The sequence below is a fragment of the Haliotis cracherodii genome, unplaced genomic scaffold (assembly GCF_022045235.1).
Source record: "Haliotis cracherodii isolate W230 unplaced genomic scaffold, xgHalCrac1.p SCAF_5, whole genome shotgun sequence".
Classification (NCBI taxonomy): domain Eukaryota; kingdom Metazoa; phylum Mollusca; class Gastropoda; order Lepetellida; family Haliotidae; genus Haliotis; species Haliotis cracherodii.
This window is the reverse complement of record NW_027266308.1, coordinates 30018594-30044583: the sequence shown is the minus strand read 5'-3', so window position 1 is coordinate 30044583 and position 25990 is coordinate 30018594. Positions and strand designations below refer to the sequence as shown.

General features: G+C 43.1%; 1 protein-coding gene across 1 annotated transcript; it reads left to right on the top strand.

Annotated features, from left to right (window-relative positions):
• Positions 1-14823: 14823 nt before the first annotated feature.
• On the top strand, positions 14824-15681 carry LOC139443645 (uncharacterized). The gene has a single exon (XM_071224595.1). It carries the CDS (start codon positions 14824-14826, stop codon positions 15679-15681), a length of 858 nt encoding a protein of 285 aa, XP_071080696.1.
• Positions 15682-25990: the final 10309 nt, after the last annotated feature.

The window sequence follows — 25990 nt, the reverse complement described above, 5'->3', positions numbered from 1 at the left end:
TGCTACTTGAACTGAAGCGTAGACATGTATTTTCATCATTTTTAGCACGAATACGGTAAAGTAAGTTGCAGGTGGCACCAGTGTCGTGTTCTAATTTTAGATCAAAATGGCTGCCTCCATAGACTCGGGAAAACACCGTATGTATCCTTATCGTGAATGTGTATATTCGGACTTATATCAATGCTCAGATGTCAGTTTTGGGCGTATCACTTACCTATAATAGCATAGAATGCACTTTTCACGTCAAGTGATCTTTGGCCTGTAGGGAATGTGATGAAGCGGGCTGAGAAGTCTACACTGTAACTCTGCCACATGGCGGACTCACATGGCGGCTGTTGCTTTGCTGACAGGATATGACTGAAGGGGAACGAAAAGGTGAAAAGCCCCAGTGGCAAGGAAATGAAGAAATATCATAAGTAAAATAATAGGTGGGAGTTTGTGGGAACGCTTAGCGAGATGCGCAAGTTCGTCGCTGATGAAATCAACTAACAACGATGAGAAAGTGGTAGGCCGGTATCTTCCAAACAGTTGTTCGCCATTGTACATATCTAGAGGGTTGAATTGAACCGGCCTCTGAATGTCCTCTGGATGCGTATTTTCTTCTTTTCAGAGCCGAGGCGAAGTATGAAACGAACAACTTCCGCCATCTTTTCAGCTACGAATTTTGACTTAAGACTTCTCAGGGACAGACTTAGGACTTAAGATCAAACTTTCTCATAGACTGAACTATTTGGACTTAAGTCTATATATATCTTAAGAGTTACGACAAAATGTGGACTAAGTTTCATGATCCTTGAGCTTGGTGTCATCACGAGTCTTCAGTGATCCATTCATATAGTTTCACAGCTATTTTGCCTTTTTGATTAATTCTGTTTCGACGGATAATGGAAACTGGTTATTCTCTGGCGTTAAGTTTTATATTTACACTACAATACGATTCACGTCGCGACACTGAATTTACCACATTATGACGTTATAACTATGGTCGTACAGGATACTCAGCCAATACAGACCCTCCACATTACACAAACTCAGTACGATCCACATCATGTCGGTGGATGTTAATATCTTTTGCGATGTTCAAAGGTCTTCCCTAAATGGAACTGGTCCTTACGAATACAAAACTATTATCGTTATTCATCACGCCACAATAACATTGTTGTCTTGGTGATAATACCACACCTCATTAGATGTTGTTTCCTAAAGATGCATTATCTTTTGATGAGACGAAATATTCAAAGGAAACTATCTCAATCCCGGAATAAACATCCGATGGATTTCTGATTTAATCAGAGACTAATCATAAAAAGATAATCCCGTGGGAGTGGTATGAAGCAATACTATTACCTATCACACAAATATATCCTAATTGAAACCTCCTCATTATATTAAGGATTAAATATCGCGTGGAAGATCATGGCGTGACAAAGAAATTGAGGCAGTTTTCGAGTTTTGAGATTACGGAAATCAAGATAACTAATTGTATTTCAGTACCGAAAGAGAGAGAGAGGGGTGTGTGTGTGTGTGTGTGTGTGTGTGTGTGTGTGTGTCCCCCCCCCCCCCCCCCCCCCACACACACACACACACACAACTGCAAAACGCGCGACATCCCAAACAAAACATAAAATACGTGTGAATACTAGTTTAGTTTTTAATATAATAATTGTTGTTGCGATTACGACATGCAAAACACATTCGCCGCTCACGCACACCGACGCCCCAATCACCTTCCCTTTGGTGTTGTAGCCGGCTGTTCTGCGCATGCCCCAAAAGACGATGATTGCCGTTTATATTGATGATGACATGACCATTACGTATTATTAAAAAACTGTTACTATAATTTGGAATCAGCGTGTTTATTCCGAGATATTAATCATAGAACTGCTTCCAGATCAGAGAGTTTGACGTTTGAAAAACGAGTCTGAGATGAAAGATGTAACGAAGCAGTGTTTTGTAAAGATGAAGTCGGAAGGTCATGGACGCAGATCTATTTTCATGGATGCTCCGGAAATAGATGCTTTTCCACAGAGCGTTGAAACTGCCGTGCAATCTTCTCATTCAAAGTCCCCCAGAAAGGGGAGTTCTAGTTTGTCAACTGATAGTTAATTTCGCGTAACTGTCTAACAGTCGGTTTGAACCAAACCAACCACTGAGCTGACAGAAACATTGAAAGCATAAAGCAAAAAGACACTGCATCCCTTAGATTTGTAAGCCGTGACCCCCACACTCTCCCCCACACAAAAGAATATATTGAAAAGATGAATCCAACTCAAGTCTAGAATGATTTGGCAAGTCTTGATTGCCTCCGCTCTGAAATTAAGCCTTATTCTCGGCTTCATTTGAATTTTACGTCTCAAGATGAAGAAGCAGTTTTGTTTCTCATCCCATATGACTTAAGCTTGTCATGATTGGTTGGTTGGTTGTTTAACGCCGCACTCAGCAATATTGCAGCTATATGACGGCGGTCTGTACATAATCGAGTCTGGACCAGACAATCCAGTGATTGAAATCATGAGCATCGATCCACACAATTGGGATCGATGACATGCATCAACCAAGTCAGCGAGTTGATGAGTTGTATTTACAGATTTGTTCACCCAACACAAAATTGATAGTGATGTGTATTGTGTAGGTGTGGTTTCGTCCAAAGACTGAATTTTAAGGCGCAATCATACTCGATTTTGCACGTGAGGAATATTAAAGGACATGGTATTGTAGACGTTAGAACCAATTTAATGACAAGGTAGGGAAAGGTATAACATTAACGTGCTAATTTAGAATAGGTCCAGTTCGTTCTATTCCACAAGTTGAAACTGAATTGCACTTCTGTTCTCTGTGTTCGTTTTATACAAGTCTGAGATCCGGGTTAGAGTTTGACTTCAGTAACCCATGCGTGTCGTAAGAAGGGACTAACCGCATCGGGTGGTCAGTCTAGCCGACTTGGTTGATGCACGTCAAGGTATCGGTTTTAAATTTGTAAGTAATATGCCCTCATTTCCTCTAGCGTAGGGTGAATATCGGCGGAATATATCATATTTTATAGTTAGGTTTCTCTGTTTGTCGAACGGAATCCGGAATTCTAAAGTTGGGCAGTGTATGGTATTAAATTAATACGTGTCAACTTTTGAGATTTTTGAAGTTCTTACGACAAGCAAAGGCTGTTGATGACAAATTCTAACCTGGATATTCACGGGACCCGTAATGTAACGAACATAACCTTTTGACTTGCGACGTCTACTTTCATAAAGACATTTATTGAAAATGAGTATCATTCTGTAAAACTCAATTTGATTATGCTGTGGATCACGGAGATCTGTCTGCACACGAAAGAGAATCTGAAATAAATATGTAAACGGCAAGTAATAAATAAAATACTAATCTCGAGTAAAAACATAAACGAGTGAATAGTGTTGGTATCTGACGAGCGAAATATTTGACGGGCCCCGTTCCACAAGGCGATCGAAGCGCAACGACAGTCGTATGTCTATCGCGATTTCATACAGTTTGCTCATCGCTTTTTCGATTCATACCTCAATGAACCGAAAAAGATCCACAGTAAATCCTGAAATGAAATACCGTCTTATATAATACTTGTTTGTCTGTTGTTTGACGCCGCACTCCGCAATATTCCAGCTATATGACAGCGGTCTGTAAATAATCAAGTCTTGACCAGACAATCCAGTGATTGACATCATGAGCATCGATCACCCGTTCCCACTTGTCGCCTCTTACGACAAGCATGGATTGCTGAAGACCTATTCGAACCCGGATCTTCACGGATAATAAGCATGACGTGCATGACGTACATGATGTATAGTCGAGGCCGATGACGAAGTCTCTTGCAGTCCCGCATTTGTATAAGGGAGTGACTCAAAATATCAAAATCCTCTGTCAGTCAATTATACTGCCTGCAACATACTACATTTGGTGTGCGTGTATGTGTGTGTGTGTGTGTGTGTGTGTGTGTGTGTTGAAATACGCTACGAAGCAAAATGAAGTACACACTTGAAAATTGGATTTGGACATAAAATTACTAACATTATCCAAACGTTCCAAGGCTGAAAACAGTCTCCGAAACACTGCAAACTTAAGGTCCCAACACAACACATACCTGTGAACAAATACAAATGTGGGGCGCCATTTGTTGATTGTTTCATTTGTAGCCACCATCAAACATGGGTGTGTACTTTCTTTTGCTCTTCAGCTTATGATCGAAATACACTCATCATGCTTGAAGATTGGGCATATAAAAGTGTGTTAACAGACGCCCCATTAAACGCATAAACCCACGCATGAGGTCCTATGCGTGATGGCAGCTCAGATATAAATGGGCTCGTGGGGATGTCATCTCAGCCAATAGTTACCGCTAATACATGATAATGATCAGCACGCTGGAGCACACCTTTAAACACAGACACGAAACCATATTACACAAGAGTGTTATAGGACACCTGGTAATTATAGTGCTACCAGCAAGCACAAAGGCTATTTGTAGGAAATAATCATATTCGCTGCTGATGACTTCTTCTCACAAATACGGTGTAGGAATACACTTCTCCCCTTTTCGTCTTTACAGTTTTAGCTCACCTGACTGACAGGCATGTCATGAACTGCGTCTGCAGTTATGACCATCTGTGTCGTTCTGGTACAAGCCACGCCCCCCCCCCCCCCCCCCCCCCCCCGCGAATGTGCATATTTAACTCCGTCATTGCTTTGTGAGTAATTATAGGTCTTACACTCACTGCATACGATCAGTCAAATGTCTGCAATTTTCACTTCGGCAATTTACAATACGCCTCATAATTTCAATCATTTCATCTGTCAATACAAATTATTATGATAACGAATTCCATACCTTTTTATGTTGAATTTCATCATCCAGTGACTGAAAATGATAGGATTAAAAGAAAACAAAAGTCAGTGTCTTTATATTTTTTTGGGAGGGGGGCCATTGTTCCCTTTTGAACTTCTTCATAGTTTTTAGTCAATCTGTCAAATATATGGTACAATGACTACAATATTTTGGCATTTTGTAAATTGACAAAGTAAATTACATTTTACACTTTGACTGATTTTAAACATTGACTGTAACATATCAATTGATATTCTCCAATGTTTAAATTGATTTACAACATAAGTTGCTCTCCAATATTTAAATTAATTTACAACATAAGTTACTTTCCACATTGCGACTGTCGCTGTTGTATATTTTGGACACTAAATATGCCCCTGAACACAAAATATGTAGGAGGGACTCTTAGACATAATATTCATACTCGCCTCTTAAATGGTTTGTATTGGCGAGTCTTTTTAGTAGGTAACTGAAAGAGGTGAGTGGTGGTGAATATAGTCGTCCGTCTTCTTCTCCACAACCTCCGCACCGATGAAGATAAGATTTGACAAGCATGTTCCCACCAATGGCGACACCTCAATTTGTTCAAGAGGTTCACATCTGATTTTCAACATGGCCGCCACGACAGCCATATTGTAAATCCTACACACGGACATCTTTATCCAAACGTAATTACTACATATCCTGGTGAGACATGCTGCTATGAAACTATTTATTTTTTTATACTGTTTATTTGTGCATATATACTTACATATGTACATTCTGTAGGTATATTTACAGATATTAGGTATATACACTCACGGGCAAAAGAAACTATACCAAACTTTAAAGTAGAATTTTTGATAATTAAATTTTTTATGTTGTTACAAAATTGCTGTATATTAATCGCCTAAACTCAAACAACACGGATGTTTCTGAAAGCCACAAATCAGGTCACGGGATCTCGGGCAAAATGACTTTAGCCGTGAAAGTTTGATGCACGTGCAACACGATGTTATTTGGAAAATTATGATATCAAAGCAGTGCAGCTGTCTCCCGTGGCACCCAAATTAGCATAAAACACAACGACCATGCAAAGGTTAACGAAAGTAGAGAGAGAAAGGTCAATAGGTATGATACAAATGGGTGTTACACATGGCCACGTGTTGAGAATTTTCAGTTGTACCCGCAGTACAATCGCCAAGTTGATGAAACGTCAAGGGCACACTGGCCCTACCCTGGACAAACCCATGAGTGGTAGACATCCGTCACGAGCCCCAACGAAGACTGGCATCTACGCGTCATACACCCGAGGAGCACATTCCTCACAGTGACGTCATCATCGGCAACTGCCCTTGCAATTGGACATCCTGTCAGCTTGAGTTGTCGTGTGTCGACACTGGGATAGAGGACCCTTACTGACGCAGGACATGCGTTGATTCAAGCTCGTATATGCTAGTATGTTAATGTGTTATGTAAGTAATCAGAAACAATTTGACAATCTGCGTGTTGTTATTTGTTTTTTATGTTTTCCGTTGTAATCAAGAGAATTAGTCAGAAATGGACATAAGCGCCGTCGTCGTTGTGTATGATTTTGCGTTGGTCAAGACGTCACGCAGAACACAAACTTGGACAATTTCTGCTGAATTCGCGTATCCATTGCAACGTATCTATTATTAATTCCCTAATTCATACTTCATTACTCTTCTCATGCATATTCGCAAAAATGTGAGCCATTGTATACGGAGAGTAGACGAATGGATCTCTGAAAATACCCAGGGGGAAATGCCTACGCCAAACGAGATTTTGTAAACACTATCCAATATGATGGAAAGTTCACTTCGGCGTTCTTGTTTTGGTATTTTCTAAAACAGTCTAAACGACTTCAGGGTTATTGGCGATGTTTCAGAATGACCTATGGTTGTTTAATAAATCAAAGATACCCGTGGTCTCTTCAGGGCTCAATGGATTCTATCCATGGAATGTTTTTCATAAGAGTGTATTCGAGTAAGATGCTTGAAATAGTGTGTGTGTGTGTGTGTGTGTGTGTGTGTGTGTGATGTTTTTCGAGTTTTACTCAACCTCAATGTTATGGTTGAAGAGTGAGTCAGTGAGTGAGTATGGTTTTACGCCGCTTTTAGCAATATTCCAGCAATATCAAGGCGGTGGACACTAGAAAAGGGCTTCACGCATTGTACCCATGTCGGGAATCGAACCCGGGTCTTCGGCGTGACGAGCGAACGCTTTAACCACTAGGCTACCCGACCGCCCCTTATGGTTGAAGAAGAAGGGTATACCGCATGCATATGTCCTTGACCTAATAGGAATATCGAAATTCTCATGCGCTGTAATTCTCATGCCCTAAGACGTGCAGTATTGTCAAAAGCTTTTGATCTTAAATAACTATTGTTTATGTGATGAATAATTCGGAACAATGCTGGATCATAACAGCTGACATCCTCGCGTATTATGATTTTAATACAACTCTCTTCGGTAAATATATCAAAGCTTGGTAACTTATGCAAACTTATTCATGCATTGAAAATGTTTTGTAACTTTGATTTTCACGCAATAGCGCGATTATCTAATACTGGTAGGTATTTCTCTTGTATTTATGGTCATTTTTGCCACCTCAATAATTGTACATAATGGTTATAAATCAATAGTGATAGCTGGATAACTTATGTTCAGCGCTTTAGTTTGGTACCCACATCTTCAGTGGGTAGCAACTAGTGTGCTATTCGGATTCTCCCTATGTTAGGAACCTCACTAGGCTATTGCATTCTAAGGCTGGTGGGGACAGGTTGTTCCGCGCACACCAATATAATTCTTGGCGAAACCATGTGTTTTCACCGGTAGGGATCGCTAGACCGTTTACGGGTCCCCCTGCTACTGGGTGGTCATTCGAAACTCAGGTTTCGTTCGTAAGTGGTGAAGTGAAATTGGGTTTAACGTCGCGTCCAAGATTATTGCACTTATATAGCGACGTGCTTGCACGTGTGTGTGGCTGCTTGTACTAGTTCGAACTAATGCCGATTTATAGTGCTAGCACTGAGATACCATGCCGCAGTTTAACATGAATGCCCCAGTATACAGTATACTGACTCCGAGCCGACAGGTCCTTGTTTTAGCCCCTTAATGCCGAGCGCCAGACAGGGTAACAAGAAGTACCATCTTTTAACGTCTTAACGTATGACACGGCCGGGGATCGAACCCCGGACTCTCTCCGGGCGGACGCTCTTCCACTAGACCACGGAGGCGGTCTCGTTCGCAAGTACTGACTTACACTGTTTTTATTGAGATAAATTTATTAGCTAGGGTTTTTTTTATACTCTGTATTTCTGGTGTATAACCAACATTTCCCTAATTGCCTAGATCAGCTCAAGTACCTATTTGCCTTTTTTTTTCAAGTTACTCTTTTGGTCAAGTACCTTTCTTAATGATTGTGAATCTAGATACACCTTAGGTCAAGTACCTTGTGTTTTTTGAAAGTTTAGACTTCCCTTGCTCAGTCAAAGTGACTTTAGTCTTGCTATTCAGCCGTTTTTCGTCTATTTTATTTTTCAAGAGACTTATCTTCGGGCATTTGTGTTTATTCCGACCCGTGAAGATCCGAGTTAGAATTCAGTCTTTGGACGAAACCACACCTACACAATGCACATCACTATCAATTTTGTGTTGGGTGAACAAATCTGTAAATACATTAACAGACTGGTGAAGATTCCGGGTAGGGTAGGTCTTCAGTAACCCATGCTTGTCGTAAAAGGCGACTATGCTTGTCGTAAGAGGCGACTAACGGGATGAGTGGTCAGGCTCGCTGGCTTGGTTGATACATGCCATCGTATTCCAAATACGAGGATCGATTCTAATGACGTCAGTCACTGGATTATTGTTCGAGACTCGATTATTTACAGACCGCCGTCATATAGCTGGAATATTGCTTAGTGCGGCGTCAAACATAAAACAAACCAAACCAAACTGTGTCTGTTCCCCTCGATTTAACCCAGCCGAGGACATTCACTGATTAGAGTGTTGAGTTAATTAATTCTCAGGTGTTTATTTGTCGCAGCCGACTTACTTAATCTTGTCAATTATCTTGTCAGTGTTGATTTAGCTGCCCTGTTTGTTTCACTGTTATACTGTTGCTTAGGGGCGGTCGGGTAGCCTAGTGGTTAAAGCGCTAGCTTGTCACGCCGAAGACACGGGTTCGATTCCCGACATGGGTACAATGTCTGAAGCCCATTTCTGGTGTCTCCCACCGTGATTTTGCTGGAATATTGCTAAAATCGGCGTCAAACAATTCTCACTCACTATGCTGTTGCCTAGCTAATCAGTGATCGTTGTCAGCGTAAATTGGGATTTTGATCCTTTTTATTGTCATCTATGCTTACTACCTGGTAGTAATAAACCTTTGAACCTATTACCACGTTTTCAGTATTACTTTATTCTTGGTAAATGACACGCTGGTCTCTTTAGCACAGCCGGGGCGGTCGGGTAGCCTAGTGGTTAAAGCGTTCGCTCGTCACGCCGAAGACCCGGGTTCGATTCCCGACATGGGTACAATGTGTGAAGCCCATGTCTGGTGTCCCCCCGCCGTGATATTGCTGGAATATTGCTAAAAACCATACTCACTCACTCACTCACTCACTTTAGCACAGCCCCGTGACAATGAGCCTCCCGGCCTTACGAGCAGAGGTTGTTGGGACCTGCCGTATTTCCTCTTTTAGACGCCTGTAACCCAGTACACCACGACCTTCAACTGGCGCCGGGTCAAACGTTCTTTTCATAAACTACAAGCCGGGTCCATCATTTAATATTATTACTTATCGCTATGAGATTAATCTAGGGCATGTAAGGATAACCACCTTTCACTTCTGATATATCCAAGTGTCTATGGAAACGCCATATCAAGTACACGCGTTTTTTTGGATTCGGTAAGATTGTAAGTTTCCACTGTGGCGGTATAAACAGAATATACACCGGGTCAACAGCTTGCGCGACCCGTGAAGATCCGGGTTAGAATAGGTCTTCAGCAACCCATGCTTGTCGTAAAAGGCGACTATGCTTGTCGTAAGAAGCGACTAACGGGATCCGGTGGTCAGCCTCGCGGACTTTGTTGATGCATGTCATCTATGTCAATTGCGTGGATCGATGCTCATGATGTCAATTACTGGATTGCCTAGTACAGACTCGATTATTTTACAGACTGCCGTCATATATAGCTGGAATATTGCTGAGTGCGGCGTTAAACAACAAACAAACAAAGCTTGCGCGAAAAGAATAGAGGTGAGGTAAGGTGAAATTGCGTTTAACGTCGCGTTCAAGATTATTGCACTTATATAGCGACTCGCATGCACTTGTGTGTGTGTGTGTGTGTGTGTGTGTGGCTGCTTGTACTAGTCCGGACTGATGCCGATTTATAGTGCAAGCACACTGAGATACCATGCCGCAGTTTAACATGGCGCAGTATACTGACTCCGAGTCGACCAGTCCTTGTTTTAGCCCCTTAATGCCGAGCGCCAGACAGGGTAACAACAAGTACCATCTTTAAACGTCTTTTGGTATGACGCGGCCAGGGATCGAACCCCGGACCTTCCGCACTCCGGGCGGACGCTCTACAACTAGACCACGGAGGCGGTGCCCGAAAATACTAGACTCCCGGGTGTCTAATGGAGGAAATACGGTATTCTAACTCTGAATTCATGTTATGTGCTTGGCAGTCTGTTAATCCAAATCTAAGAATCCACCGTACAGTACATTTATGAGAGAACATGTTATGGAGACGGTAAATCACGCAATTACTGTTATTATTGCCAAACATATAATCAAAGCCCACAGTAACTACGATCGTATAGATTTTCTTGTGAAACAAAAGCTTTTCATCCATCTAAAGTGTCACAGGATGGTGCTTGAGAAGATGAATCCAAGGATATGTGTCTGAGAACGATTTCTTTCATCACCATAGTAACCATAATCAACAATTTATATCCTAAATATTTAGCGGGACCGCCTCCGTGGCCTAGTGGATAGAGCGTCTGTCGGAAAGCGGAAGCTCGGTGGTTCTATTTCGGTGAGAGAGAGAGAGAGAGAGAGAGAGAGAGAGAGAGAGAGAGAGAGAGAGAGAGAGACACGTTGCGAAGACAGCGGAATAACTAGATTTTACGAGCGCTTTGTACAATCATTCGTAACCTCAGCCAGATTGTTGTTTGGGACAGTCAGTGTGCACCAAGAACATCAAATGGTTGACCGCATGGTTCTTATCTTTGATAACACGGGTTAAACCTTAAGTGACTTTATTTCCTACACCTTTGTTGTATATTGTGATTGCTATGACGACATCCACGAGCTTTTGACTGTTTATAACTACCACACCCTAAAATACCCCAACCATGTAGGAACTGTCGGGTAACCCAGTGGTTAAAGCGTTGGCTCGTCACGCCGAAGACCCGGATTCGATTCCCCACATGGTAACAATGTGTGAGGCCCATTTCCGGTGTCCCCCGCCGTGATATTGCTGTAATATTGCTAAAAGCGGCGTAAAACCATACTCACTCACCACAACCATGTAAACAAAAACTAAAAATGCAAAACTTTTGAAAAAATGTTAATGTCCATTCTTGGGTAATACATGTCTGATACATTCTTAGAGCCTTCCTATAAGACGCGTGACATTTTAAAACAAAATATTTTATTTAATAATCCGTGTTTAATGTTTTGTAATAATAATATTATATAATCGACGTTTGCCTGGATTTCCCCAATCAATGTGCTGCAGCAGATATAGAATATTATGGATTTAGGTATACTTGCGCCTGGAATGTCTGGCTGGTCTGGCAGATGTCCAAGATTTCGATAGATGCTTGTCGTAAGAGGCGACTGGATTGTCTGGTCCAGACTCGATTATTTACAGACCGCCATCATATAGCTTGAATATTGCTGAGTGCGGCGTTAAACAAAAAGCAAGCGGGACTGTGTAGTAACTTAGAGATATCCGGACATTCAAGATAACGTGGCATGGTCATCCAGAGAGATCAAGATTTGTTTGTTTGTTTGTTTGTTTGTTGTTTAAAGCCGCACTCAGCAATATTCCAGCTATATGAGTCTGGACCAGACAATCCAGTGATTGACATCATGGAATTGGGATACGATAACATGCATCAACCAAGTCAGCGAGCCTGGCCACCCGATCCCGTTAGTCGCCTCTTCCGACAAGCATAGTCGCCTTTAACGAGTGCGGCGTTAAACAACAAACCAACCAACCAATCTTACGACAAGCATATGTTGCGGAAGACCAATTCTAAACCGGAATCTTCACGGGATACGTACCCATGGTACAATCTGAAGATGATAGTTCAGCTGCTTTACGCCAGGGCTGCTTGTATTGGCCAGTCGATATTTGTCTTTAATATTATCCTTTAAATAATTCATATTTTGTACATTCCGGAATACCCACTCCTGTGACATACCCGTATCGTGAGTGAGTGGGTTCACTTTGAACAGTATTTCAGTTATATCACGGCGTAGCAGCTGGTCAGCGTATCAACGTATTCGCAATGTAGGCGTGTGACGATCACCTCCGGGCTCTAGTGTACAGAGCATCAGCCCGGAGAGCGGAAGGTTGAGGGCAAAAACCCCAAAGGACGTCGGCTCTGAGTCAGGATACTGTGTCTCAGTAGGCTAGCATTATATAACTGACATAACCCCGGACTAGTACTTGCACACACACACACACACACACACACACGCACGCACGCACACACACACACACACACACACCATTTAACATCACCTTATACCCCTGTTCTTTTGCTATAGTTGTATATCTTTGTATTTAAAGGGGAGGTAGGGTAGCCTAGTAGCTACAACTCCTTACTCCGAAGGTCCGTGTTCAACTTCCAAATGTGGAACACTGTATAAAGCCAATTGTTTATCAGTACTGACTATGATTGTCGCTACAATAACGCAGGGTACATACACTGTATCTGGCAAACAATCGCTCTAAATGTTAAGGGATACTGGCCCACCCCTCCCCTTCACAAATCTCAATATCATGCATCTTCATCTCGCATATCTCCGTTTCCTGATTTCCGTGTTGGTAACATTGTGTCGGACTAAATGCCTGTTTCATGTCTAGGGCGGTCGGGTAGCCTAGTGGTTAAAGCATTCGCTCGTCACGCCGAAGACCTGGGTTCGCATCCCGACATGGATACAATGTGTGAAGCCCATTTCTGGTGTCCCCCGCCGTGATATTGCTGGAATATTGCTAAAAGCGGCGCAAAATCAAACTCACTCACTCACTGTTTCATGTCTACCAGGAACACTACCAAAATGGCTAACCTGTCTGTGCTCGTGAACAGACACCATATGGTCCCTGTTTTGAAACACACGTCTTATGAATTTAAAACGTCAACGCCAGAGAATTACCAGTCGCGATTATCCACCGATACAGATTCCATTGGACGTAAAGGTAAGATAGCATCAACCTGGCATAAGCATCTCCTGTTTTCGTGTGGGTTGTGTATAAAATCAATTGTCACTGATAAGAAACTGTTGAATCAAGCTCCTCACAGCGATAGTACGTTCCCGGAGCTCTCTATACTATCGCTGCCACCAGTCAAAACTCCCAACTGTGAATAGGTGGCCACAACCATGCTTGGAGTTGAACTCGCAACCGAATGACCGTTATGTTTACAAAACAAGTGACGACTGTTGTGACGCCGAATACACTTATCGCTGCTAAATTACTTTCTTCGTTTGTCAATTTGAATTTCTGTTTCATTAAAACTATCGTGTTATTGATATAGTAAGAATGTAAGGGAAAAGTTGGTTTATTTTCCGTTAGTCTGCAATCTCGAACCAATCTGATTATCAAAACAACAAAGTAAATTCATCTGGTCAGTCGTAAACCTTTTCAAATTGAAATATGATGGCATTCCCAAAGACATAGCCAAAGGTATAAACGATACTACATATGGGGTTGGAGGGCAAATTTCAAGATTCTTGAAATGGCCGCGCCCACACTGGTGGCAGCGATGTTACCGAGAGTGTAACGAAGGTGTCACGCGCTGGGAAGGAGCTTGCTGTTCACTCTCCTACCCAGAGTTCCATGCGGCCTGCAGCCAGCCAGCATAGTACCTCTGCCACAGGCCAGCGCCATCTGACGATTCGTGACATCTTTCACAGTCCATTCAAGATATTGCATATGCTTTTCATCCGTTTCATGTTTGACAAGTCTACACATTTTCATGAACAAATGTCAAAGAATGGTTACGGTTCATTAAGAAAGTATCCTAATACGTGAAAATCTACTTGTTTTGCGTAGTTATCCTTTGTTTACATAAGTTGTACGGCTCCACGTGCTGTCATCGAAGCCACATGGAGAGATAGCGATAGGGTCACTTTGATGTATAAATATATATTGTCATGCAACTCACTGTCGCAGTTGTATTAGCATATCTATATAATTATGCAAAACAATATGTAAAGCGCCCCAAAAAAACTTGCATTAGTCCGTTCTATACTGATTTCTGAAAAAGCGCGTTTGTTTACAAACAAGAGAAAAGTCCGGTCACGTGATATGCAAATTAGCCTGTTGCAGTGGTGTTATGCTGAGTCACCACTGCGCCGGAGTGTGCTTGCTATTGAATTACTAAGGGGACATAACTCTTTTCTCCTTAGTTGGTCCTCTGTACAATCGGATGCTTGTATTGGATTGGTTAGTGGCACGGGCATTGCTAGAGTGCCGTAGAAGTATTTTGATCAATAATTGTTTTTATGTAATCACTACAATCAACAGACTAACGAGCTATTTGATCGTTGTTTACTTGAAACCTGCCTGTAATACAATTAGGAAATCGTGGATAATGGCGTTCGTGGTGTGGTGCTGAGCAAGGGAATATGTTGGGGTTTACGCGGATTTGAACAGAATTTTAGTTAAATCACGGCGTGTCAGTGAAATCAGAAAGGAAAGCCTGTTGCAGATTGCTGACGTAATGCCTTCGCTACACCAACCTCCCACTGGCCCGACCCCTCCCCTCTACCTAAACCTTCCACTGGCCCGACCCCTCCCCTCTACCCCAACCTCTTACTGGCCCGACCCCTCCCCTCTACCTCAACCTCCCACTGGCCCGACCCCTCCCCTCTACCTCAACCTCCCACTGGCCCGACTCCTCCCCTCTACCTCAACCTCCCACTGGCCCGACCCCTCCCCTCTACCTCAACTTCCCACTGGCCCGACTTCTCCCCTCTACCTCAACCTCCCACTGGCCCGACCCCTCCCCTCTACCCCAACCTCCCACTGGCCCGACCCCTCCCCTCTACCCCAACTTCCCACCGACCCGACCCCTCCACTCTACCCCAACCTTCCACTGGCCCGATCCCTCCCCTCTACCCCAACCTTCCACTGGCCCGACCCCTCCCCTCTACCCCAACCTCCCACTGGCCCGACCCCTCCCCTCAACCTCAACCACCCACTGGCCCGACCCCTCCCCTCTACCTCTACCTCCCACTGGCCCGACCCCTCCCCTCTACCCCAACCTCCCACTGGCCCGACCCCTCCCCTCTACCCCAACCACCCACTGGCCCGACCCCTCCCCTCTACCCCAACCTCCCACTGGCCCGACCCCTCCCCTCTACCCCAACCTCCCACTGGCCCGACCCCTCCCCTCAACCCCAACCTCCCACTGGCCCGACCCCTCCCCTCAACCTCAACCACCCACTGGCCCGACCCCTCCCCTCAACCTCAACCACCCACTGGCCCGACCCCTGCCCTCCCCTCTACCTCAATCTCCCACTGGCCCGACCCCTGCCCTGTACTCCAGCCTCACCTTATTTTTTCATCGTTTCCCTGAAAAGAACTCGACTCTAGCCAATAACAGCAAAATACATTCCTTTCAACTTTTAATACAGTACCAAATAGCATACAAAATCATACATTCTATAAGTGTGGTACTTTTCAAATCTAATTAGTCCATATTTTCTATTGCTGGAGAATAACGTGTATTTACATCACTTGGCAAACCGAATCACTTATCTCAGCCGATTCTTTTGATTCTCTTTTGTGTCTATCATGGCGGTGGCTGCGTCTGTGTTTTTCAACGACGACGTCCGGAGATCGACCCTCGTTCCGACGATCCTTCCGATCAGAATGATGACGTTTGTGTCGACGATGACGTTCAGCTTCCTGTGTTTTCCTTTTTGAGTTCCGTATTTCGTCAACAGGTAATGCTTTGTCACGATCCCCTTTTGAACGAATGTAATTTTTCATACCACTTGTTCCTGGCACTGGGTTATCGACTCTGTTTTTCTCCGATTTGTTGTCCATTTTCTCCGACTTTGTGTCCATTTTCTTCGATTTTGTATTGTTTCTTTGGGACTCTGCATGTCCTCTAAAATTCCCCTCATCTGACCCTTGGTGATATGAGTCCTGTGTTTCAATTCCCTCAAGAACCTTGACACCACTTGGTCCGGGCATAGGGTTCATTGATAACGTTTCAAGTTCATTTGTTTTGGTTTTCTGTGGATGCTTTTTCTGATTGGACACTTTATTCTGTTCATTTTCCGTTCCCGCATCATTCACGTCAGAAATCCATCTCTCAATGGACTTCAGTCGATTCGGATTCTCATCAGACTTCTCAACAGTCTTGAGCTTCTGGGCAGTCAATGGGCCACCCGGCGTTGTATTACCGTTCATCCTTGGTTCAGAGAGATTCATTTGGGTGGTTCCGTCTCTTTTGTCACCTTTGCTCACGAGCTGACTAGTCTCTGCTGTTCCTAGTTTGGTTCCGTGACTCATGGCTTTATATGTCACCATTACGACATTACCAGATACAGACCTGTTTACGGCAACAGGAGCCATCCTAATTTGTGGCAGTTCAACCGCTTCGGCTTCTTTTGACCCACGCGTCACGCGTTGATTTTTGCCAGTGGCTTTGTGCTTTCCCTTTTCCATCTTTACACTGACCTTGTTTGGAGTTCTTGACACTGAGCGAGAGGCTGGGTCAATTGTTCTGCGTCCTGATATATCGGAATCTCTATCGGGTGTCTTTCTTTTGCTTGCAAATCTTTTCGACGCGTCTTGCAGTCGCCTATATGGTTTCCTTGTATGTTGTCTGTATACGGTGTACTTGCAGGTTATGGCTTCGAAAAGCGGCATCGTCATCTGTTTGATCCGCCATAGTTCTCCAATGTGATCGTACCAGCCCTTCTGGCGTTTGTAACTGATGATCTTTCTGGCCATCGTGGGTGTCACGCCAATAGTTTTCACTATTGTTCTTGCGGTAGAGTTGTTGAGATCCAACAACATTGGTGTCGACCCATCCTCAATCGGAGACATCATTGTCACTTTCTACAATTCTGACAACGTCGTTTTCACTCGATGATATACACACAACGATTAACGTCCGCCATTGTTACAAATGGTTTACAAGAGACGTCCTACTGATTGTGACGTCATATATCTGAAACGTCATAATTTTCATGACGTCATAGGAAGTGAAACAGTTGCACAGTGTTCGGATGTAAGCATTCGCTTTTAGATCTCCGGTATTGTTCAGTTTCGCTGTTTTACGGGAAAACTGTGTAGGGCCCCATTCCATTAAGCTATCTTAGCCCTGAGGTTATCGTAACTCCCATACTTTAACATAGACTTCCGATAGTCGTAGCGCTAAGATGGCTTTGTGCCACGCGGCCACGGTGTCTTAGTCATCATATACATAAACCATGTTCTTCTCAGCCCTTCCATTTGTACAATTTTGAATCCTCACCACCAGAGAATGCTTCCAAACAAATATGGTTGATATCGATCTCTTAGTTCCAGAGGAGAGGTCGCTAAAGCAATATAGCCAAATTACCCCTATTTGGCCCCGCCCCTAAGCCCCTTGGGGGTCACCCCTCCATTTGTACAGTTTTGAATCCTCACCACCGGAGAATGCTTCCAACCAAATATGGTTGATATCTATCTCATAGTTCCAGAGAAGAAGTCGTTTAAAGTCGGGGGGTCAGTGCTACCATTTGTATAATTTTTAATCCCAACCACCTGGGGATGCTTCCAGTCAAATTTCGTAAGTTTCCAATCAGTATGTCAGAAGAAGGAGTTGTTTGAAAAAAATGTTGACCTACGGGCGACGGACGCCACGGTATGGCATAAGCTCACCTTGGTCACTGTGAGCTAAAATTGCCCCATTGCCATAAATTCCTATACCCGTCGGTTATTCAAAAACGTTTCTTTTGCTCTCACCTATTCATAGTCTTCGTGCAATAATGAATACCGGAACACTGCCATCTAGTCTTACGTTATCTCGCTCAATGTTAATATGTATCGGTTAATCGCCATATAATTATAACTCTGGCCATCGGTTAATGTGTCAGTATGTCTCGTAATCAATCGCCGAAGTGCTGCTAATGATCACGAATAAATATTCACTCACTTATTCATTCCCCTGTCACATGTCAAGAGCACCTTTCAAGATAAATATTATGTACTGGGAGCTTCGCTGGGATGAGCAAACATTGTAAAGAGAGCCGAGTTCCCGCAAGACTTTAAAGATCAATTATTCCGGGCAAGTGCAAGCGGTATAATGATCTTCTGTGTAACCATACCCGATCTATATTTAAGATGAAAACAAAACGGAGATCTTTATTACTGAACATATATAACTTAGTTTGAAATTAACATGTGGCAACCTAGTATTACTTCATAGGTCGTCAGTTTTCATTTCCCGATATCTTTTTCCAAGAGCTGCGAGGGCGCGTTATGTTGTATTAGTCGGTTTACAAAAGATCCGTGTGAAAATCAAACAGTAATTAGAAAAATAACATTGGAACGGCCCTGTTACTCAATTAGGTATTGCCTCATGAACGTGTACACTGTAAAATGAGTTAAGAATGTAAACACATACAATACATGTTTAGATCTGGAAATGTTTAGGAATGTTTTTAAATCCTAAACGAAAGACACATTTGGTGTGTTCTGTTTGAACACGTTTAGTGTCTAAACATATGAAATGAGCTATCGTCTCACAGCCTATACACCAGCTAAACACAACATCCCACAATCTAGACATGTTTAAGTTAAGTCCATATCAATGGGAATTAAGTCAACCATGTGTACGATGTATAATGTATATTCTACCATGACATTGAAGAATGCTTGATTCTGATTGGTAAAACGTTTCCTTTTTGAAGAAAATCTTTCTTTGAAGTTTATTTAGCCTGTTCACACCTAAAACATGCGTATTAATACATCGATAGTCTACATATCGATCCATAAAAAGATGGCCGCCGAAAACGCTGTTTCTCTAATACAAGTCAGGCGGCATATTCACGAGGCTGTTTAACTTTTAGCGCTAAGGTTGACGAAAAAGTGTCGTAGCGAAAACCACCCTAGCTAAGTCTCTTCCCAAAGCTGAATTAGAGCTAAGTTATGGACAGAATTTAATACAGGGTCCGACCTGTCTTAGGAGGGGTAAAATGGCGTGCAAAAGACGTGTTGAAGAAAACGATTCGACCATAAGTGTCTACTGTATTATTTCTGACTACAAAACCGAATGGTTTCCGCTTGGCCTTTCAAAACATGAACAACTAATCCAATAATACACGCCGCAAACATCGTATATTTAACCGATTATGACTCATGCGAGTCCATGACAGATGATAGCTGAACAATCATTCCACGCAAAACGTTAAGCGTATCAACGTACCTTTTTGTTTGTATCAGCTGAAAAATATAGAATGCTACCACAATGACCGTGACCTTTTCTTATCAAGGGCAGTTAATTTATAGTTAGAGTGGTTTCCTTTTGACTACTTGTTTACCAAGCTCCTTCCCAGCGCGTGACACCTTCGTTACACTGTCGGTAACATAGTATAGAGAGCTCCGCGAACGGGATATCGCTGTGAGGAGCTTGACGTGTTCAGAAGCTCTTCACATCGATAGCCCGTTCGTCACAACCACGCTTGGAGTTGAACTCGCAACCGACGGACTGTTCTGTTTACAAACAAGCGAAGACTGCCGTGGGGTCGACTTTAGTTTGCAAATTTCAAAACACAATTGGTTTATCTCCTCTATTGCAATTAGATGTACAAATAAGATTCACATGACTCACAACGAACTTGCTACAATATTAACATAAAAATGAACAACTTAACCGAGCAAAGATAATGGTCACAAAAAACAACAACTGTTACGTCAACAATATGCATAGCCGGTGGTAGCGTGAAGGAATACAATTCAAGAGGCTGAGGGTTCGTATCCCGCCGAGGTGTTGAAAGAATTGTTTATGACTGATAGTATTTCTCTCATACAAAAAACAGAAGCTGAAAATAATAATATGTCTGATTACCACGAAAGCGCACGTTTAATCACACCTGTAGTTGTTAAAGACAGTCCTAAACATGTTAAGACCCAAAACGCGCCAAACGTATGGGACAGGGGACACGCTTAGGTTTCTGTTTAGGGTCTAAACACATTTCTTTAAGTGTAACGCACAGTATAAATACATGTTTTAGACTATTTGGAGAGGTAAACGTTTAAACTGACTCCTCAAACTACTTTAATGTTGACAATCGAAACCCAAATCCACTGGTTAGAGGTCTTAACGACCTTTGCTGCAGATATTCTGGGTATGCGATGATGACTTAATCTGCTGATGCTACCGTTAAACCATTTGCTAGCAATATAAAGTTAAAATAAGTTTCGTTCGATTATTTTGAAGTTATTAAATTGGTATGTTAATGTTGGAGTTGAAATTTAAAAATAAAATCCGCCAGCTAAAATATTGTGTCAGCAACTTTAAAAAAAAACCCAACTAATTTCGACAGTTTTTGTACTGATATAAAGTCTATAAATGTTTAAGACCGCCTCCGTGGTCTAGTGGTAAAGCGTCCGCCCGGAGAGCGAAAGGTCTGGTGTTTGATCTCCGGCCGCATCTTACCAAAAGATAGTGCTTGTTGTTACCCTGCCTGGCGCTCGGCATTAAGTGACTAAAGCCAGTACAGGTCGGCTCGGAATCAGTATAATGTCTGAGTGGGGTATGTTAAACTGTGTATGGTATCTCAGTAGGTTCGCACTAGAAATCGGCATCACTCCGGACTAGTACAAGCAGCCATACACACACGTGCATGCACGTCGCTATGTAAGTCTGTGCAATAATCTTAAACGCGACGTTAAACCCCATTTTACTTCATCTCCCCCACCTATAATGGTTTAATGTAATCGAAACATCATAAGGTTAGTGGGGCTGTATCTTGTATATAGGATGTGCCCTATTTTTAATCAATGCTCATATAACAAACTCTACCGTTTGTCTGGCAAGTTAAACGAAGGTTATTCGGTCATAACAAGGCGTATGGTTGGGTGAATAGAAGCATATAAATTGTAAAGAAAGGCGGTATAGTTTATCCATTATTTCTATGGTAGCGATAAGGTATTGATTTAACACGCCGACCAGAGCTAATCCGACACATTATCTAATCAATTTTACGCACGACTGAAACAATAACCGTTTGAAAATCGATATGAAACAGGCAGCTTCTTGCTGCTCTGGGGGAACTACTGGGCCTAAAACAACAATCATATTCAGTCTTTTCAGTTTTAATTTCAACTGAAATTTCAATTGGTTTCTGCTCAGACAAATAATGAGCAGTTGTGAGTGGGTGATTTGGGTTAACGCTGGTTTGAACTGTGTTAGTTATATCACAGCGCAACAGATTGATATGGGAGGACAACTCAGAAATTGAAGGTCACTTGCAATGGAGGTTGGAGGTTACTTGTACTATTCCGGACTAATGCCGGTTTTATAGTGCTAGCCAACCCTAGCTGATCAGTCCTCGTTTTAGCCCACTGCCCACTGCCCTAGTCGGACTGATCTGAGACTCGAACCCACGACCTGAGGATACTAATAGGATAAGGTACACAATTTTGTTCAGCGTTGTTCAGTGGCATCGACTACTGGGCCACCCCGCCACCAAATACTGGGGTAATATCCCCCGTTGACATATAGTACATATCTATTGGGTATTCGATACCACCTTTTGTGAAGGCGGGTGGTTATCGGAGTGAGTGAGTGAGTGAGTGAGTGAGTTTGGTTTTACGCCGCTTTTAGCAATATTCCAGCAATATCACGGCGGGGGACACCAGAAATGGGCTTCACACATTTTACCCATGTCGGGAATCGAACCCGGGTCTTCGGGGCGTGACGAGCGAACGCTTTAACCACTAGGCTACCCGACCGCCCTTATCGGAGTGAATGCTGCACTATTACAACTGTATCTGGGCAAATCTGACCCAAACAGTTTTGATAGGTGACCAGACAGTAAACAAATCACATGGGCTCTAATCCGCAAAGCGATCATAGCGTTATGACGGTCTTAAGTAATGGGTAAAGAATAGGATTACTTTACTGATGCAATTCCTTATTTTGACTTGTACCATATGTTCCTGTGGGTTTTTTTGGTGAACAATTGACTTGCCTTTGCATGTGTTTGTGACGGGTGCCGCCGGTGGGACAGGATACGCGAACACCTGGTATCATTACTATACGATTGTGATTCAAAAACACGTGCTCATGATATAGTCTGAATCGTACAATGGACTCTGCTTTATGCTGGGATTCCTACTGGTTATCCTATCTGGAAAGGTTTTGTCGCTTTAGTTAGTCTTCTCTGAGTACACAAACATGTGGTACGTGGGACATATCCTGTAAGTGTGTCGCCACTGTAAGGGTGGTGAGGTAGGTCAGTCGAATAATCTTCTTAGTAAGCAACAGAATCTGGGGTTTTTTTCAGGTACAACATTGTTCACCTTATCTAGTTGATCTTTTAGCAGAAAGTGTTCGAAAATTCGACCCACCATATGAATTACTGCGCTGCCTACTCGAACCCACCCAGAACTTTTCAGAGAATTTAAGGACTCCCAACACTGCAGCCTTCTGCATTACCCAGACTGTCAGAAGGGCTGTATTCCTGGCAGCAAATCCGGGTACTCTCCCAATGTCAGTCAACCGACTGGGAGGTACCAAACCTAAAGCACCGAGAACAATGGGGAGTCGGACAACTTGGTACTTGGGATGCAAGCGTGACGTTTCGAAAGCGAGGTCCGCATATTTGCCATGTTTTTCCTGAATCCTGTCCATCACATAAGTGTCAAAAGGGACAGAAAATTGAAATGATATAAATGAATTCATTGGATTATCAAAAAGGACAAGATCAGGTTTGATGGCCTAGATATGTCCGAGGCTGTATACGGGCCTATTCCAAACAGTTTTGTGTTCATCATTTTCCATGACGCCCTTTACATATATCTTGTGTCCATATAGTGTTTATGATGTACCGTTGTATTTGTGCGTGAGGCAACTGTGGCCGTATCTGTTCACAGTCACAATTTTACAACATCTTGACAACCCATGAAGATCCGTAGTAGAATAGGTCTTCAGCAACCCATGCTTGCCGAAAAAAGGCGACCATGCTTGTCGTAAGAGGTTACTAACGGGATCGGGTGGTCAGGCTCGGTGACTTGGTTGATGCATGTCATCGATCCCACTTGCGTTGATCAATGCTCATGACATTAATCACTGGATTGTCTGGTCCAGACTCGATTATTTACAGACCGCCGTCATATAGGTGGAATATTGCTGAGTGCGGCGTTAAACAACAAACCAACCAACCAACAATATCGTGACAAAGTTTGTTTGCTTGTTCGATTGCTTATTATAGATCTTAATAAACATCCATTAGAGAGCTTCAGACATTGTTTCCATTTGGAGCATCGATCTGTCGTTGAAAGAGCGACGCCCACACGACGTTGTCCTACTGGGCCATGATCACTAGGCTAATCAACCCCCTCCGCATGGTGAGTTTACGTTAGAATGGGTCCCCAGTAGCTTATATGTAGATGGTTGGTGTGGTGGCTATTGTAGCAGTAGCGATGGTGGTAGCAGTAGTCAAAGTGGTGATGGTGAACAGGTGTTGTTTGTAGGGGAATAGTCTTAGTGGTAGTTGCAGTGTTTTGCTTGTTGCTTGGTTAACGCCGCACTCGGCAATCTTCCAGCTATATGACGGTGGTCTGTAAATGATCGAGTCTGGACCAGACAATCCAGTGATTGGGATCGATGTCATGCATCAACCAAGTCAGCGAGCCTGACCACACGATCCCGTTAGTCGCCTCTTACGACAAGCATAGTCGTCTTTTACGGCAAGCATGGGTGGTAGTGGTAGTGGTAATGGTAGTAGCGGTATTGTGTAGTTGTGGTAATTACATTGATAATGGTAGTGGAGGTATAGTTGTTTTGTGGTAGTAGTTATATTGCGATAATTGGTGGTTGCAGAGACAATAGTTAGTGCAGCTGTAATGGTATGTGTAGCGGTAGTGGTAAAGCCCTCTTAGTATTAGCATAGGGATAGCCAAGTGTAATTTTAGCGGGAGAAGTATAGCAAGTGTAGCCGTAGTGGTAAAGCCCTCTTAGTATTGGCATGGGGATAGCGGAGTGTAATTGTAGCGGGAGAAGTATAGCAAGTGTAGCGGTAGTGGTAAAGCCCTCATATCTTAGTATTGGCATGGGGATAGCCAAGTGTAATTGTAGCGGGAGAAGTATAGCAAGTGTAGCCGTAGTGGTAAAGCCCTCTTAGTATTGGCATGGGGATAGCGGAGTGTAATAGTAGCGGTAGTAGTAAAGCAAGTGTAGCAGTAGTGGTAGTGGTAAAGCCCTCTTAGTATTGGCATGGGGATAGCGAAGTGTAATTGTAGCGGGAGAAGTATAGCAAGTGTAGCGGTAGTGGTAAAGCCCTCTTAGTATTGGCATGGGGATAGCGGAGTGTAATTGTAGCGGGAGAAGTATAGCAAGTGTAGCGGTAGTGGTAAAACACTCTTATCTTAGTATTGGCATGGGGATAGCGGAGTGTAATTGTAGCGGGAGAAGTATAGCAAGTGTAGCCGTAGTGGTAAAGCCCTCTTAGTATTGGCATGGGGATAGCGGAGTGTAATTGTAGCGGGAGAAGTATAGCAAGTGTAACGGTAGTGGTAAAACCCTCTTAGTATTGGCATGAGGATAGCCAAGTGTAATTGTAGCGGTAGCAAGTGTAGCGGTAGTGGTAAAGCCCTCTTAGTATCGGCATGGGGATAGCCAAGTGTAATTGTAGCGGGAGAAGTATAGCAAGTGTAGCGGTAGTGGTAAAACACTCTTATCTTAGTATTGGCATGGGGATAGCGGAGTGTAATTGTAGCGGGAGAAGTATAGCAAGTGTAGCGATAGTGGTAAAGCCCTATTAGTATTGGCATGTGGATAGCCAAGTGTAATTGTAGCGGGAGAAGTATAGCAAGTGTAGCGATAGTGGTAAAGCCCTATTAGTATTAGCATAGGGATAGCGAAGTGTAATTGTAGCGGGAGAAGTATAGCAAGTGTAGCGGTAGTGGTAAAGCCCTCTTAGTATTGGCATGGGGATAGCGAAGTGTAATTGTAGCGGGAGAAGTATAGCAAGTGTAGCGATAGTAGTAAAGCCCTCTTAGTATTAGCATAGGGATAGCGAAGTGTAATTGTAGCGGGAGAAGTATAGCAAGTGTAGCGATAGTGGTAAAGCCCTCTTAGTATTGGCATGGGGATAGCGAAGTGTAATTGTAGCGGGAGAAGTATAGCAAGTGTAGCCGTAGTGGCTTGATCGTATTGCTGGTTGAAGCTGCACAAGTAGCAGTAGTGTAAACGTAAACGTAAACGTAGCCGTAGAGGTTGCGATAGTACCTGGGGTGGCAGATGTCGCTTTAGTAGAAATGATGGCTGAAGCTGGTTTCAGAGTAAGACTGATATCGCTACACTTTTATCATTCATGACCCTACTTAGGAAATTAATCATTTATTTATTTACGATCTAAATCTAACAATTCCTTCAGTTCAGGCTTGCAAGTAAATGGTCAGAAATGCTGTAAAAACGTTCACCCTGTAACTGCCTAACCTATTCTCTGCAAAAAAGCATGCGTTTTCTATGAATGTCGCATATCCGTATCGGATTAGGTGTCTGGTGCAGACCGAACGCCGGATTGCATTGATCTTGGCGGAATACCGGACAGAATGGACAAAGTTAGTCTCCGCTGATGATTAAAGAGCCAGACCAGCCGAGCCAGTAATCCCGTTTACCCCTCCACATCAAATATTTTGACAGACACAAAAAAGTC

Bases quoted from the DNA above. Each gene is read 5' to 3' on its own strand.
- LOC139443645 (XM_071224595.1), top strand. From the start codon at position 14,824: ATGCCTTCGCTACACCAACCTCCCACTGGCCCGACCCCTCCCCTCTAC.